At 36.3% G+C, this 13,368-nt stretch overlaps 1 protein-coding gene across 1 annotated transcript; it reads right to left on the bottom strand.

The window, feature by feature from the left end:
- Positions 1–8,132, bottom strand: LOC111806336 (nitrate regulatory gene2 protein-like). The gene is made up of 4 exons (XM_087129287.1): positions 6,652–8,132; positions 6,155–6,339; positions 4,658–4,881; positions 1–1,097 (listed from the first exon to the last, which is right to left on the bottom strand). The coding sequence occupies exons 1-4, from the start codon at positions 7,898–7,900 to the stop codon at positions 317–319; spliced, it is 2,439 nt and encodes an 812-aa protein (XP_086985413.1). The 5' UTR covers positions 7,901–8,132; the 3' UTR covers positions 1–316.
- Positions 8,133–13,368: the final 5,236 nt, after the last annotated feature.

Raw genomic sequence — 13,368 nt, 5'->3', positions numbered from 1 at the left:
TGGGGAATGGGAAGCAAAGCAAGATGCTTTATATTTATTAATTTGGCTGAAAATGTGAATCTGATACAACAATCAAAGCAATTTCCTATACATACAAACCTTTTGTTTAACCCCAACAAACTACAGGAAATGGGAAAAGGATCAGAGTACGAAAATTCAAGATATTTACAGATTAATAAAATTACCCAAATTCTATTACTTACTTACGAATAATGATGATATCAGAGCCTCCTTCCAATCCCTCCACCCTTCTTCCAACTCCTCCGTTCTTTCTGCAACAAAAAAAAGAAAGACCACAAGGGGGAAAGTAGTGTGCCTATTTGATAGAGTAAGAGTGAGTACAAACAGACTCGAGCGCCTCCATGAACAACGCCGAGAAGCTGGTCAGGGCCTGGAACACCCCAGGCAATCCAGTTTGGAGATTGTTAAGTGTCACTGCTCTTGTCATTTCTACTGCTTTGGAATGCTTTATCTTCTCTTCTTCAACCCGTCTTTGGCAAGCGACGAGCTCGAGTTTTTTCTCCGCTAAAGGATCCCGAGCATCTAATATATGCCCATTGTCAGTCCCTGTGTCTGGAAGTCCTATGCCAACCATGGAGTAAGAGTTGTAAAACTTCTTCTCCAAGTTCATGATTGATGCTGATTTTTTCTCGAACTCCTTCGACGTTGATTCGGTCCGTTTCTTAATCTTCATCTCTTCGGTCTGTTTTTCGGATATCCCCTGAACAACAGTGATGAAACTTTTGATTGCCACGGAAGCAACCGTGTCAGGGACTCGATCTAGAGCAAGCTTCCACTGATCACAAAATATCTCAGAAGGTTCTTTGTTGTCAGGTAACTTGTCATTGTTGACTGGAAGAAAGGAGAGTTTAAGCCAGCCGTGGAGGGATTGGATAAATTCACGTTGGAACTTAATCAAACGACAGAAGCTTGAGTGCCAAGCTGTGACCATGGACTCGAGATCACGAGTCGCCTGGCGGTGCAATTCAGAAGTCGAGTCACCATGAGTTGTTTGGTTAACAAGGCCTTGAACCTGTTGCACAATGTTGTTCTGGATGTCATGGTATTGGTGCATTGATCTCCACATGTACATAAGCCTGTATCACATGATTATCAGAATTCTTATCGTGAAGATCGAGTAGGTCAATTCAAATTAAATGTATTGAAAACGATCAATTAAGTCCAATAACATCGCTCAAACGTCTACTTAACAGTATCCCATGGCAGGATTTCTGTTTCCACAAACAATGCAGATCTTGTCTTTCAAGCGAAAATCATAATAGTAAATAATAAAAAGAGGAAGATCCAACAGTCAAGTTTTATTACATATATCAAGAGAAAACTGTTCATACATCTCATGAAAGATACAAAGAAGGTTTTATCATTTTCTGCAACAAAATAGACGACGTCCAAAGTACTTCAATCCTTGATACCTCCTACACATCTCATTAGTGCAGATTCTAGGTTTCAAATGGCAACATATTCACTAATCATCAGACAGTTTGTGTGAGATCCCACCTCGGTTGGAGAGGAGAATGAAGCATTCTTTATAAGGGTGTGGAAACCTCTCCCTAGCAGAGGCGTTTTAGAACCTTGAAAGGAAGAAAGGGAAAGCCCAAAGAGGACAATATATGCTAGCGGTGGGCTTAAGCTGTTACAAATGGTATCAGAGCTAGACACCGGGCAATGTGCTAGTAAGGAGATTGAGCTCCGAAGGGAAGTGGACACGAGGCGGTGTGCCAGCAAAGACGCGGCCCCAAAGGGGAGTGGATTGGGGGGTTCCACATTGATTGGAGAAGGGAACGAGTGCCAACGAGGACGCTAGGCCCCGAAGGAGGGTGGATTGTGAGATCCCACCTCGGTTGGGGAGGAGAACGAAACAGTTTTTATAAGAGTGTGAAAACCTCTCCCTAGAAAATGCGTTTTAAAACCTTGAGGGGAAGGCCGAAAGGAAAAGCCTAAAGAGGACAATATCTGCTAGGCACAATTCCAAGTCTAAATTTGAGATGACTGCAAAATGTGACACTCTAGCAGGCACAATTCCAAGTCTAAATTTGAGATGACTGCAAAATGTGACACTCAGATTCCTTCAACTCTGTGCTATCGCTGTAGAAGACAAAACCACCGATCAGTCCTTCACTCCACGGACTTTATCTAACTACAAGCTGTAGTATGAAAATGTCGCTTGGACAACTATTTCTCGGTCTATATCCCAATGGTGCCGAAAGATCCAAGGTCTAAATGTCTAACCTCCAGCTAATGAATATGAATATCACCATCCAAAAGGTACTACATGAGACAGGTGTATGAATCTACGCCCCATAAAACCATCTTGAGAGAAGATAACAAAGAATTGACCCCATCCCAGGCGTATTACGATGTTGCAACTCGTCGAGTATCTCGAATGAGTCTCAAACATTATCCTTTTATAAAATTTGAATTATTTTCTATAATCTAGGTTTCCATATATGATTGTTTTTTGGGTTCTCAATTCAAGTAGATCCACGTTATCCTTTTATAAAAACCACTTTATGCTAATTGTTAACACTAAACCAATCCTACCAGTTCGAATCCTCTAACCATATCGGTACCCACTTTCTCTCTTGACTTTCCTTCAGGTAGACTAGACACCGGGATGCTATCTTGTGAAAGTCTAATCTCGCAAGAGGAAAGAGCATTTCTCGGACAATGAGATCTCTCGCTTTCCTGGATCAGTTGCTCAATCAGAGAGATGAGACCATATTAAGACTCAAGTCCAAAGAAAACTACTCACAATGCAAAAGCAAGACACAAAACATTCCAGGAGTACTTCAGCCGTTGCATCTCATACATGCTTAGGGTGGAGGCATTACAGTTAAATTGACTTTTTTTTTTTTCTTTTTTTTTTTTGCAGAAGATCCAGCTGACAAAATCCAGTCACTAGACAGGCATTACATTCCTTGACATTTTTAGACAGGGTCCACCACAAAATAGAAGCTATTGGATTCAAAGAACAGTTAATCCTATTGCACAGCTTGAAACATATTACACTGTCCCTAAAGTCAATAGCTCAAATGAAATATCAATAGAAGTCGTATTATGGGGATAGGGGCCACTGGCATTATGTTAAGATCCCAAACACAAACAGAACACAGTATAAATATGGTAGAATTAAAGTTTAATCTTCAACCTTTGAAGTTAATGTCTATTTGATCCCTGAACTTTCAAAAGTGTCTAATAGGTTCCTAGACTTTCGAAGTTTAATCTTCAACCTTTGAAGTTAATGTCTATTTGATCCCTGAACTTTTAAAAGTGTCTAATAGGTTCCTAGACTTTCGTTTGTGTCAAATAAATCTTTCAACTTCCAATTACTTGTCTAATAGCCCCTAAAATATTTAAAATTTTTAAAAATCAATTGATCTATGGGACATAAATTTGAACTTTATGTCTAATAGAATCCTAAACCTTGAATTGTGTTGAGTAGATGCATGAATTTTTAAAAATTTGTTAGCTCCATTGGGATCAAATAGATACAAATCTCAAAATTTTAATTTAACCTAGAATAAGTTGTAATATCAAAATATGACCTACCTAAAAACCCTCTCTCCCTATTCATAACAAAGTTCCACCAAGCTAATTACCAAAATGTCCTTACTAATATTCCCACTAGATCTCCCGTTAGTACTCACATGTTATCGGTAAACATCAAGTAAATCATTATGACACACTTAGCACAGGCAATAATAGTTCAGGGATAAACGTGTGGAAGTCATTGACTCATGCAAGGAAAAAGTCTCTTCTAAATGGTGCAATTCAAGCTAATAGGACTAGTTTCTAAACCAGTAAAACCTTGAAGCGTCAAAATCATAAGACCAGCCTGTTTTACTGAATCGCATAAACATTTTAAATTAAAAAGGCATGGTTATCTAGGAATATGACTGTTACCATCAAATTTGAAATTCAGAATTCAGAGAATGGAGGGATGTGTGAGCAGCATTCTCTGTTAATGATTGTTGGGAAGGCGTTCCACATCGACTAATTAAGGAGTTGATCATGGGTTTATAAGTAAAGTAAGGAATATCATCTCTATTGGCACAAGCCTTTTGGGGAAGTCCAAAGCAAAGTCATGAAAGCTTATGCTCAAAGTGGACAATATCATACCACTGTGGAGGTCCGTGATTCCTAACATGGTATCAAAATGTCCTTAACTTAGTCATGTCAATAGAATCCTCAAGTGTCAAACAAAAAAGTTGTGAGCCTCGAAGGTGTAGTCAAAAGTGACTCAAGTGACGAACAAATGTGTACTTTGTTCGAGGGCTCCAGAAAAAAGAGTCGAGCATCGATTAAGGGGCAATTGTTGGAGGGCTCCATAGGCCTCAGGAGAGGCTCTATGGTGTACTTTGTTCGAGGAGAGGATTGTTGAGAAGGCATCCCACATTGGCTAATTAAAGGGTTGATCATGGGTTTATAAGTAAGAAATACCATCTCCATTGGCATGAGGCCTTTTGGGGAAGCCCAAAGCAAAGCCACGAAAGCTTATGCTCAAAGTGGAGCATATAATAGTGGAGAATCATGATTCCTAATATTCCCTTGTCAATACTATTGCTGCACAGTGTTCATCTAATAATTTGCACCAAAACAATTGTCACAAAAAACATACTGAAGAGAGTGGAGTTACCCATGGCATAGTTCAACAAGCTGAGGAATAAGATCTGAATCTCTTAGACCAACGATGGCAGTAGAAGTTGTATTGACAGCCTGAGACGTGACAATAATCAACGACTGCAGTCTAGTTATAGCTGCCTTCGTCTTATCGAGCTTGCTTTCGTCCTCGCCCTTGTACTCCTGACTCTGCAATGAGGACAACTTCTTTTCGTGTTCAATTTTTACACCTTCTCTAGCCTGAAAATAATTTTTATACAAAACATCAGCCATCAGAAACATCAAATATATAGTTTCTTTACATAATTAAAAGGCTATACAAAGGATTACAAGCCTGTAATATTCGAGGGTGACTTTGAATGAATAACAAAAGGATAACACTACCCTTTTCTATCACATATTAATATATATATACAAACATAGAGATCACAAAAACAAATAAACTACACCTATTCTGGAATTCTTTGTGTTTCAAAGTTCTAGAAACCCACTATACCATACATTCCACAGGGTACCAAATAGTTAGACACTATCACAGCCTTAACCGGTTCAACTCTGTCCCGGCTTTCCCCTTATTCGTGACACTATACTACAAAAGGGAAAAAAAAAAATACGCTCCAATCTGATGAGTGCTTAATGTTGAGGATCATTGGGAGGGAGTCCCACATTCGTTAATTTAGGGAATGATCATGGGTTTATAAATAAGGAAAGCATCTCCCTTGGTATGAGACCTTTTGGGGAAGCCTATGGAGGCATAAGAGTATTCAATATCATACTATTGTAGAGGTTCGTGGTTCTTTAACACTTAAATTAGATGCCGCTTACCATACATGAAGCAAAATAAAACGAGAAGAAAGTTTGGCATGTAACAATAAAATGTAGTTTTTAAGATCATTGCATCACAAACAAAATCTCTTTAATTAAAGAAATCCAGTTAGTGCAGCCTACAAATACTTTCAAATATAATAACATATTGACGGATTAAACTTGAGCATAGTTTAATGGCTACCCACACAGTCTTAAAAGTAAAGTAATATATTGAGGTAGAACCATAAATATAAATATATATAGATATAGATATAATCAAGCAATCCCCAGGGTATGTAAAATTCAAGGATTGCTTAGGAACAGTGAATTAGGCAGACCCATTTGTCAATAAGACAAATATCAAGGGGTAATACGGTCATTAACATAATTGCACCGAAAAATGTTTGTCATTCAGACAAGATGATATCGAAAATCACGAAAATGCCACACCTCCATAGTCAAAAGGCGTTGCCATGGAGGGCAGTATCGTCATAAAAGCAAAGACCCAGTGGCATTTACGTCATTTTGGTATCTCTGCTGTGGACTCACGCTAACATGTAGCAGAGACATTGCTGAGTCATATTTCTAAAAACACCTTTTTGAAAAATAAAATACTTTTTCACAATAAAAAATAAAAAAAAAAAAAAAAAAGGAAATTTAGAAATTTGTGATGAAAAAGTCTCTACCCAATATTTCTTTTTCTTACCTTTACTTCCTGGTAAAGCTTCTTCTCCCAAGCCAAAAGCCGGTCCAATGTCGTGCAGAGGCTCTTTGAACCGCCCGATTGATCGAGCGAACCGGTGTCGAGCCGGTACTTGACCGACAATGGCGGTTTCGAGGTCCAGGTCGAGCTCAAGGTGCTCAACACGCTGCTCGAATGGTACACCGTCTCTGCCAATTGTGAAAATCAAATTTCAATTCTTATGATGGAAGAGAGAATCAAATTTCAAATTAAGGATTTCAGAGAAATGAAGAAATTAGGTTTCGCGTTTGGTTCATGAGGAATTGCGAGAAAAATTGGGAGCGATGAGCTTCCGATTCACATGAAAATCTTCGTCAATATGATCGGAAATCGATAAATTGATCTATGAGAAGTCGTTCGATTCAACATTTGAACCAGAATTGCAGCAATGTGATCCTCGAATTCGAAATTCCTAAGTAATTAAAGAGATGGAAAATGAAGATAACTTTGTTCTTACTTACTTTTTAGCTGTCGAAAGCTCTTATCCAACTCTGCTTTCCCAATTTCTAGCATCTTCGATACTGGATCTCCTGCAGCAGCCGCCTTCTCGAAGTTTTCTTTGAGAGAATCCACAATCTCCTTCAAATCTTTGTGCCTCACAACAATTCTCAGGTCCGAGAGCTCACCGGTCCGGTAGCTTCCAGCGAAGGAACCTGCGTCATCGGATTTCTCCATCCGCGTCGCGTAGTTGCCTGGTGGAGGAGGAGTAACAGGTTCGGGCGCTACTGACTCCGTTCGGATCGAGGATTCGAAATTCGACTGAGTGTCAGTCTCTGATCTCAAATCGGCGTCTGTACAGTCTATCTCATCGATGTCTGATGAGCTCGTTGTGCTGTAGTGATCTCCCCAATCGCTGCATTGAACTTCTTCTCTTTCTGTTTCTGTGTCGTCGAGATGGTGCTTCTGTTGCTGGAATTGATGACCGTCGTCCTTTTTGCTCTCCGATTTCCTGTTAAAGAAGGTGTAATCCGATTGTTCAGTTTCGTCATCGTAATCATGGTAGTGGTTGTTTGGATGAGGCTTCGGTGGTATCTGATCTTGAGATCGACTCTGGAAGAATTCGGAGGAAGGAGGAGATGGAGGACAGAAATTATCCCAGTTCCAGACAGAGGAAGCTTGAGAAGGAGTACTGGAGTAAGTGGAATTAGGATAAGCAGTGGAAAACGAAGCAGAAAAGCTAGATTTCTCACTCCTTGGAGAGGACGAAGGATCCGATTCCGAGAGAATATGAGGGAGCTTCGGCGTCTGTTTACGGCGGCGATGTTGCCGGTGCGGAACGGAAGACGAAATACTCGACGCTGAGAGAATACGCGGAAGCTTGGAACTCGCTATGGTGTGCGACGGAGATGTAGAAAACGACGGCGGCGCCGGAGGAGGATGGAGAGAAGGCGACGGCGACGGAACTCTCGGCGGGACGGAATTCGTACCAAAAACTCCTCGCCTAGGCGGCAACGGTGGCGGCGTATGTGGCTGGGGAGGGTTTTGGGCGTTGTGAATAAAGACAGAGGGGGTTTGGTCGGAGACGGAGAGAGGTTCGCCAGCGGCAAAGGCACAGAGGGCGGAACCGGTGAGGCGAAGAGAGCGGCAGTAGTCAGCATGTGCGGCGGCCAAATGGTGGCGAGAACGGACGGCGTGTTTCATGAGACGGCGGCGGTCCTTGCACCGTCGGACAGTGTCTTCCTGGTCGAGCTTTGAAGCTGTACAGCCCATTGTGGGCGTGGGCGTGGGCGTGGGCGTGGGTGGTGGGAGGAGAGTTGAGTGTAGCGTTGGTGGAGAGTGGAGAGTGGAGAGTGGAGAGTGGAGAGTGGGGGAAGCGAATGAATCTACGGGACTAATTTCGGGCCTCTCTCTGTGTCCCCTCCCTTCCTTTTATCTCTTAAAACAGATCAAATTTGGACCATTTTGTTTTGCATTTCTGGGGACAACATCTTATAATATAAATAATATCTCTATTTTTAAATTTCATTATAATATTATCTAATCTCAATACTCCTTTAAATAATCATATTTAAAATTCTATCACCGACGGGCGCTACACTCTTGAAACAACTCTTCTAGTCGATTACAACTACACCTCCAACGTTCATAATTTTTATGTTCAAAACGCTTAAGAATTCTATTAATATGAGTATGTTAAAGTAAATGAATGTCTCTGGGGACTGTAACTCAACTAAAATAATAAATAAAATTATTAACTCTTATTTTAAATCAGCCCTCCTCCAAACTTCTCCTACCTTCTTTCAATTATCTCTCTTCCACCACCCTATCACAATTCCTTCAAAACAAAAAAAAAACAAAAAAAAAAATGTCTTTACTGGTTTATGCAGATTGAAAAACAAAAATGACATGTTACCAGTTACTTAGATTTAATTGGAGAATCAGATCTACCTGAACAGAATTGTTGTCCGTTTGTTGCCTTTTATCCTAATTTCATTTTTAGTAAATAACAGACTCCCATATGTGAGATTATTCTTATTATTGTTGCAATTACTTGGAATTAAAAATTATATGCAATAATTTTATATGAGTTCTGTAAATCATAAAAAAAAAAATAGAGTTAAGGAGGTAAAAATAGATTAAAAAATTTGGCCAATAACATAATTAAAAATAATAATAAAACAGAGTAAATATCATAGGAAAAGAAAATCCATCAAATTTTAGTAAATACATAGTAGATACGGAATTAAAAGAATTAAAATATAAAATAGAGTAATTATGAAACTCCAAAAACTACGTCAAATTCTTTCCTATAATAATAACAATATATTCCATAAAATAGTAATTATAGAAAATAAGATTTTTAATAAAAAAAAAAATTATATATATATATAACATTCAAAGAATCTATTCATCTATTATGCTCGTGTGAAGTTTAATACATGGATATCACGAGTTCATATACATTGACTTTATTAAAAAAAAAAAAAAAAAAAAAAAACTTTTATTGGGAATAAATTAGTGACACCGGCCTATGCGAATAAGGTACGGAAATAACAATGTTACTGACCACAGTGAATCAAATCAAATAACAATGGATACTATTATTCCAACTGTTAGACCTTTCTTGAATATAAAATTTCTATTTTGAATTTTTATGGTACAGAAACGAAAAGACGGGAAAGAATGGACAAGAGATGAAAATCCCTCTACCGATCAATGATACATGAATGATAGAAAAATTTTCGAATCAAAACCTTACTTTCCATCAGTCTCTTTACTTGACTTCGGTGAAGGGGAGGACGAAATTGTCCGAACCTTTATTTTTCAGTTAGGTTTAAGTCTGACGAGAATAATATCTACTATCCTTTTCTACTTTTCTTTCCTCTCATTCTTTCTCCTTCTCTATCGATTTTTTCCGACCTCTCCCTCATTGAACCTCATTTTTGTTGATGTCGATCACCCAAACTAATGATTCAAGGATAGAACGATCTCATCATTTCCTTACCATGGGTACCTCGGTTTTTTCTTTTCTTTTCTTTTTTAGACAACGTCTATTTTATTGTTAATTGTTGTGGGCGGGCGAGTTTTTTTTTTTTTTTTTCAAAAAATTAATAAATTATGTAGCAAATGAAAATAAAAAATGTGAATGAATTTTTAAATTAAATCATCTAAATGAAAATTAATAGAACAAAATCATCATTTTATTGTAAAAAGAAAGAAAGAACATCATCATTTTCCACATTATCCTTCTTTAATTAACCTTTTGAATTGGAATCAAGTTGTTCACTAACAAAATGATGTCGTTTTCGGATATTCTTTAAAAAAAAAAAAAAAAAAAGTTGAAAAAGCTAAAGATATTGGGAGGGAAAAATTAAAGCAACCTTTCAAAATCCAAAAATTCAAACCTCTTTTGTTTTTTTTTTTTTTTTTTTTTTTTCTCTTTTTGTTCTATTTCTTTCAACTAAATTTTTAAAAGTGTTCGAAAGTTGGATTGGGTGTGTCGGGTTATTGCTAAAAACATTTAACCCCAACAACTTTTATTATGTAATGAACCCACCCGAACTCAACTCAATCCAACCATAATTCTTTTGTGTTAGGTTGGTCCAGTTGTTCCGATCATTTATTTAAAATTTTATTTTTAATATAAAAAATGTTAATTGGCAACATTTATTTATTTATTTTCAACCTTTGATGAAAATTTGAAACTCAATTTAAATATATATTTGGTAAAATTATCTTCAAAAAAATTAAAAAATAATAAATAAAAAAAATAGTATGAAATTAAATAAAATTAAAATAAAGGTATGTATATGTAATTGTATGGTAAGGAGAGGTCCATAACTTCTATTCATGAAATTTATGTATCTGCGAACTATTTAACGGATTGCTTCTGTTACTATATGTACATGTTTAAATGTTACTATCGTTCTATTAAAATGATTAACGGCCAAAAGTATCTATTCAACATTAGATCCCGACAACATATCTTTTTTTCCTTTTTAATTTATATATCATTTTTATATTCGGTTGTGCTTTTTTACCAGTCATGTTCACTCATTTTGTTGAAAAACAATCTCGATACCCTAAAAATAATATGAAAGAGGTAACTTTTTGATAGATAAGAACAAGAGGCCACAAAGTGAAATGGTTTTGCTTCATGAAAAATTGACGCTAACACGTAGTCGCTTCATCACAATGCTACTTTATTGTTCGCCTTTATCTTGACACGTTTGATTACAAGTGGTTGTGAATGTTTTATCTTCTCAGCTCAATCTCACTATTTTTCGTGCCCCTTTGTTCGTTGTTTTCACTATGTCGATCGTGATTCTGCATCTGGCCACTTCTCTATAGTTGATCTTATCTCCTTCACCTTCAGTCACAATATCATCGCACAAATCAGTCATAACTTTTCTTTTCGATTGATTTGGCTATTCATGTCCAATTTGATTCGGTTTTTCACCCGTTTGGGTTGGTTCGAGTCTAAATCAGTAGGTCTTTCTCTGATTTTCAGTTTGGCTTGAGGGTTCTTCAACCTATGTTTTTTCTTTGATATTGATTTTTCTTCTGTTCTGTTTTTGAATAAGATTCCCGTATGCACGTATTGAATGACATGTATAATTTATGAAAATATTTTTGTGGCAATTACACATCAATTTCATGACATCTTACATCAAAGTGGCTAAAGCTCTATTGACTAATTGTCAGTCTCCATTGAGCAAAGCTCGTCAAGATTCCAAGATATGTACCATTAGAGAGTAGACATTGTCGGTTAGTAGGTTAATTGACACTTGGTCACCAATATTTTGACATATCATATTTGGGGCCCCCACATGTACTTGCATGTTCTCGTTTCAGTATGCATATCCAAACTCCCAACAAGGAGGTTAGTCATTTGTATTTTTAGTACTCGATCTTTCAAGTAAGGGTAAGGACAATGACGTATAAGGCATCTGATAAGTTCATTGTTCATTGTTGCATTGAATTCATGCCGTTATGCTTTACTTTCATAGTATTTTTTATTTATGTGATCACGAATTTATAAATGTTAATTTTGAAAGTTAGATCGAGAATTTGTTTGATGTTGGTTTATTTTATGATATGTTATCTTCGAATAATGTTTTGATATTATGTCGGGAATGTTTATGTTTTAAAAATTTTGTGTTTAAAGGTTTTCTTACATTTTCGTCGATGAATAAATATATATTTTAACTAAAACATTTATTTATATATTTATTTTTGCAATAAATAAATAATAATAATAAATAAAATATTGAAGTGTACCCTACCAAACATGCCTCAAACAAATAGTGAACACATGAATGATTCCACATTGGATTTAGAGCACCAACCAGATAATAGAGATTATAGGAGTGCCCCAAACTTTTGGATATGTTCTTACAAATTGTAAATGTAACATTTTCTTCAAACAACACAATAATTATATGTTCATATTTTTAGTGTAAAAATATGTTGTGTTCAAAAAAATATTACATAATGATAACAAATATGTTTGATTCTGAGTGTACAATGATGATTCATATAACCAAACATAACAATAATAGTTACAAACTTTCCTTCCATGGGGCATTAAGAAAAATAATAATAATTCATTTTGTTCCATCCAGCCATTTAGGGTCGTTTTAGAACCGTATTTTTTTATGAAAATAAGGCTAAAAAAGGTCCATATGACTACTGTTTTGGACAATTAACAATAACGAGTACTCATTATGAACAATTTGAAGAGGTTTAAGCTAAATTGGCCCACGAGTAGGCTCTAAACTCAATTTTTTGAACAGATGGAATACATAGATACTATTAGGTCAAGTGAAATTGGATCTAGGAATGTTCGGCCAAAGCTAGCTTAGGAGCACTAAATAGAGTTTGAAATGTAAGTGAACTTACACACTTCTTCGAGTACCAAGGACTCATAAGAAATCCTTAAAAAGATTTAATTGATTGAAAATTTTCAATATCATTATTTGAATAAAGTTTTGTGGTAAAAAAAAAAAGATTTATTACATTTTATTATGAAACAAATAGATCCAAAATAAAAATCTTTTTCACAAAAAAAAAAGTAAATAAAACGATAAAAATACATGATAACAAGACATACATATCCGCATTTTCTGCCTAGTTTATTCAAGTTAAGAGACTCAATTCAATAATGTTCGGTTGGAATGCCTACGGACTAGTTGGATAAAATTTTATGTTGCATGAACAACACGTCTTGTGGTGTTATCATATTGATATAACTATAATGACCGTCCTGAATTGAAATATGTTATAGGTGCATCCTAAATGTTATGGTTATATATGTTAGCCCCGAAGAGAATATACGTTGTGTTAACATGGAAGTAATGTATGCATCATCCGAGGGAGCCACGTGTGTTGTGTATATATTGAACATACATTACTTTTCCTCATATATTTGTATGGACATGTAATATCTTTCATAGTTTAACGACACGAGAGTATGTAAGCCTTTATACAAACCTAGAGTTTACAAAAACAGGGTATTTTTTTAGTAGGTCCACGTACATGTACATGGATTATGTGTAGAAAAATACAATACATCCAAACCCATCACAGCATGAAATTTGAACATAAAGCTATAGACATAATTTTTAGATCTCATCAATCACATTTTCTAACCCTATCAATGGAATCGCTTATTGAAATACTCTTATTATTAACTATTCTTCAAGTAAAGGCAAGAGTCCCACGTACCGATAAGCCAT

This window comes from Cucurbita pepo, chromosome 12, assembly GCF_057944985.1.
Source record: "Cucurbita pepo subsp. pepo isolate OVF chromosome 12, ASM5794498v1, whole genome shotgun sequence".
NCBI classification, from domain to species: Eukaryota; Viridiplantae; Streptophyta; class Magnoliopsida; order Cucurbitales; family Cucurbitaceae; genus Cucurbita; species Cucurbita pepo.
This window is presented reverse-complemented; position numbering and strand designations above follow the sequence as displayed.

Bases quoted from the DNA above. Each gene is read 5' to 3' on its own strand.
- LOC111806336 (XM_087129287.1), bottom strand. From the start codon at position 7,900: ATGGGCTGTACAGCTTCAAAGCTCGACCAGGAAGACACTGTCCGACGG. The intron at 6,340-6,651 runs GTAAGTAAGAAC...CACAATTGGCAG, and splicing joins GAGCTTTCGACAGCTAAAAA to AGACGGTGTACCATTCGAGC. The intron at 4,882-6,154 runs GTAAGAAAAAGA...AATTATTTTCAG, and splicing joins AGCTTTACCAGGAAGTAAAG to GCTAGAGAAGGTGTAAAAAT.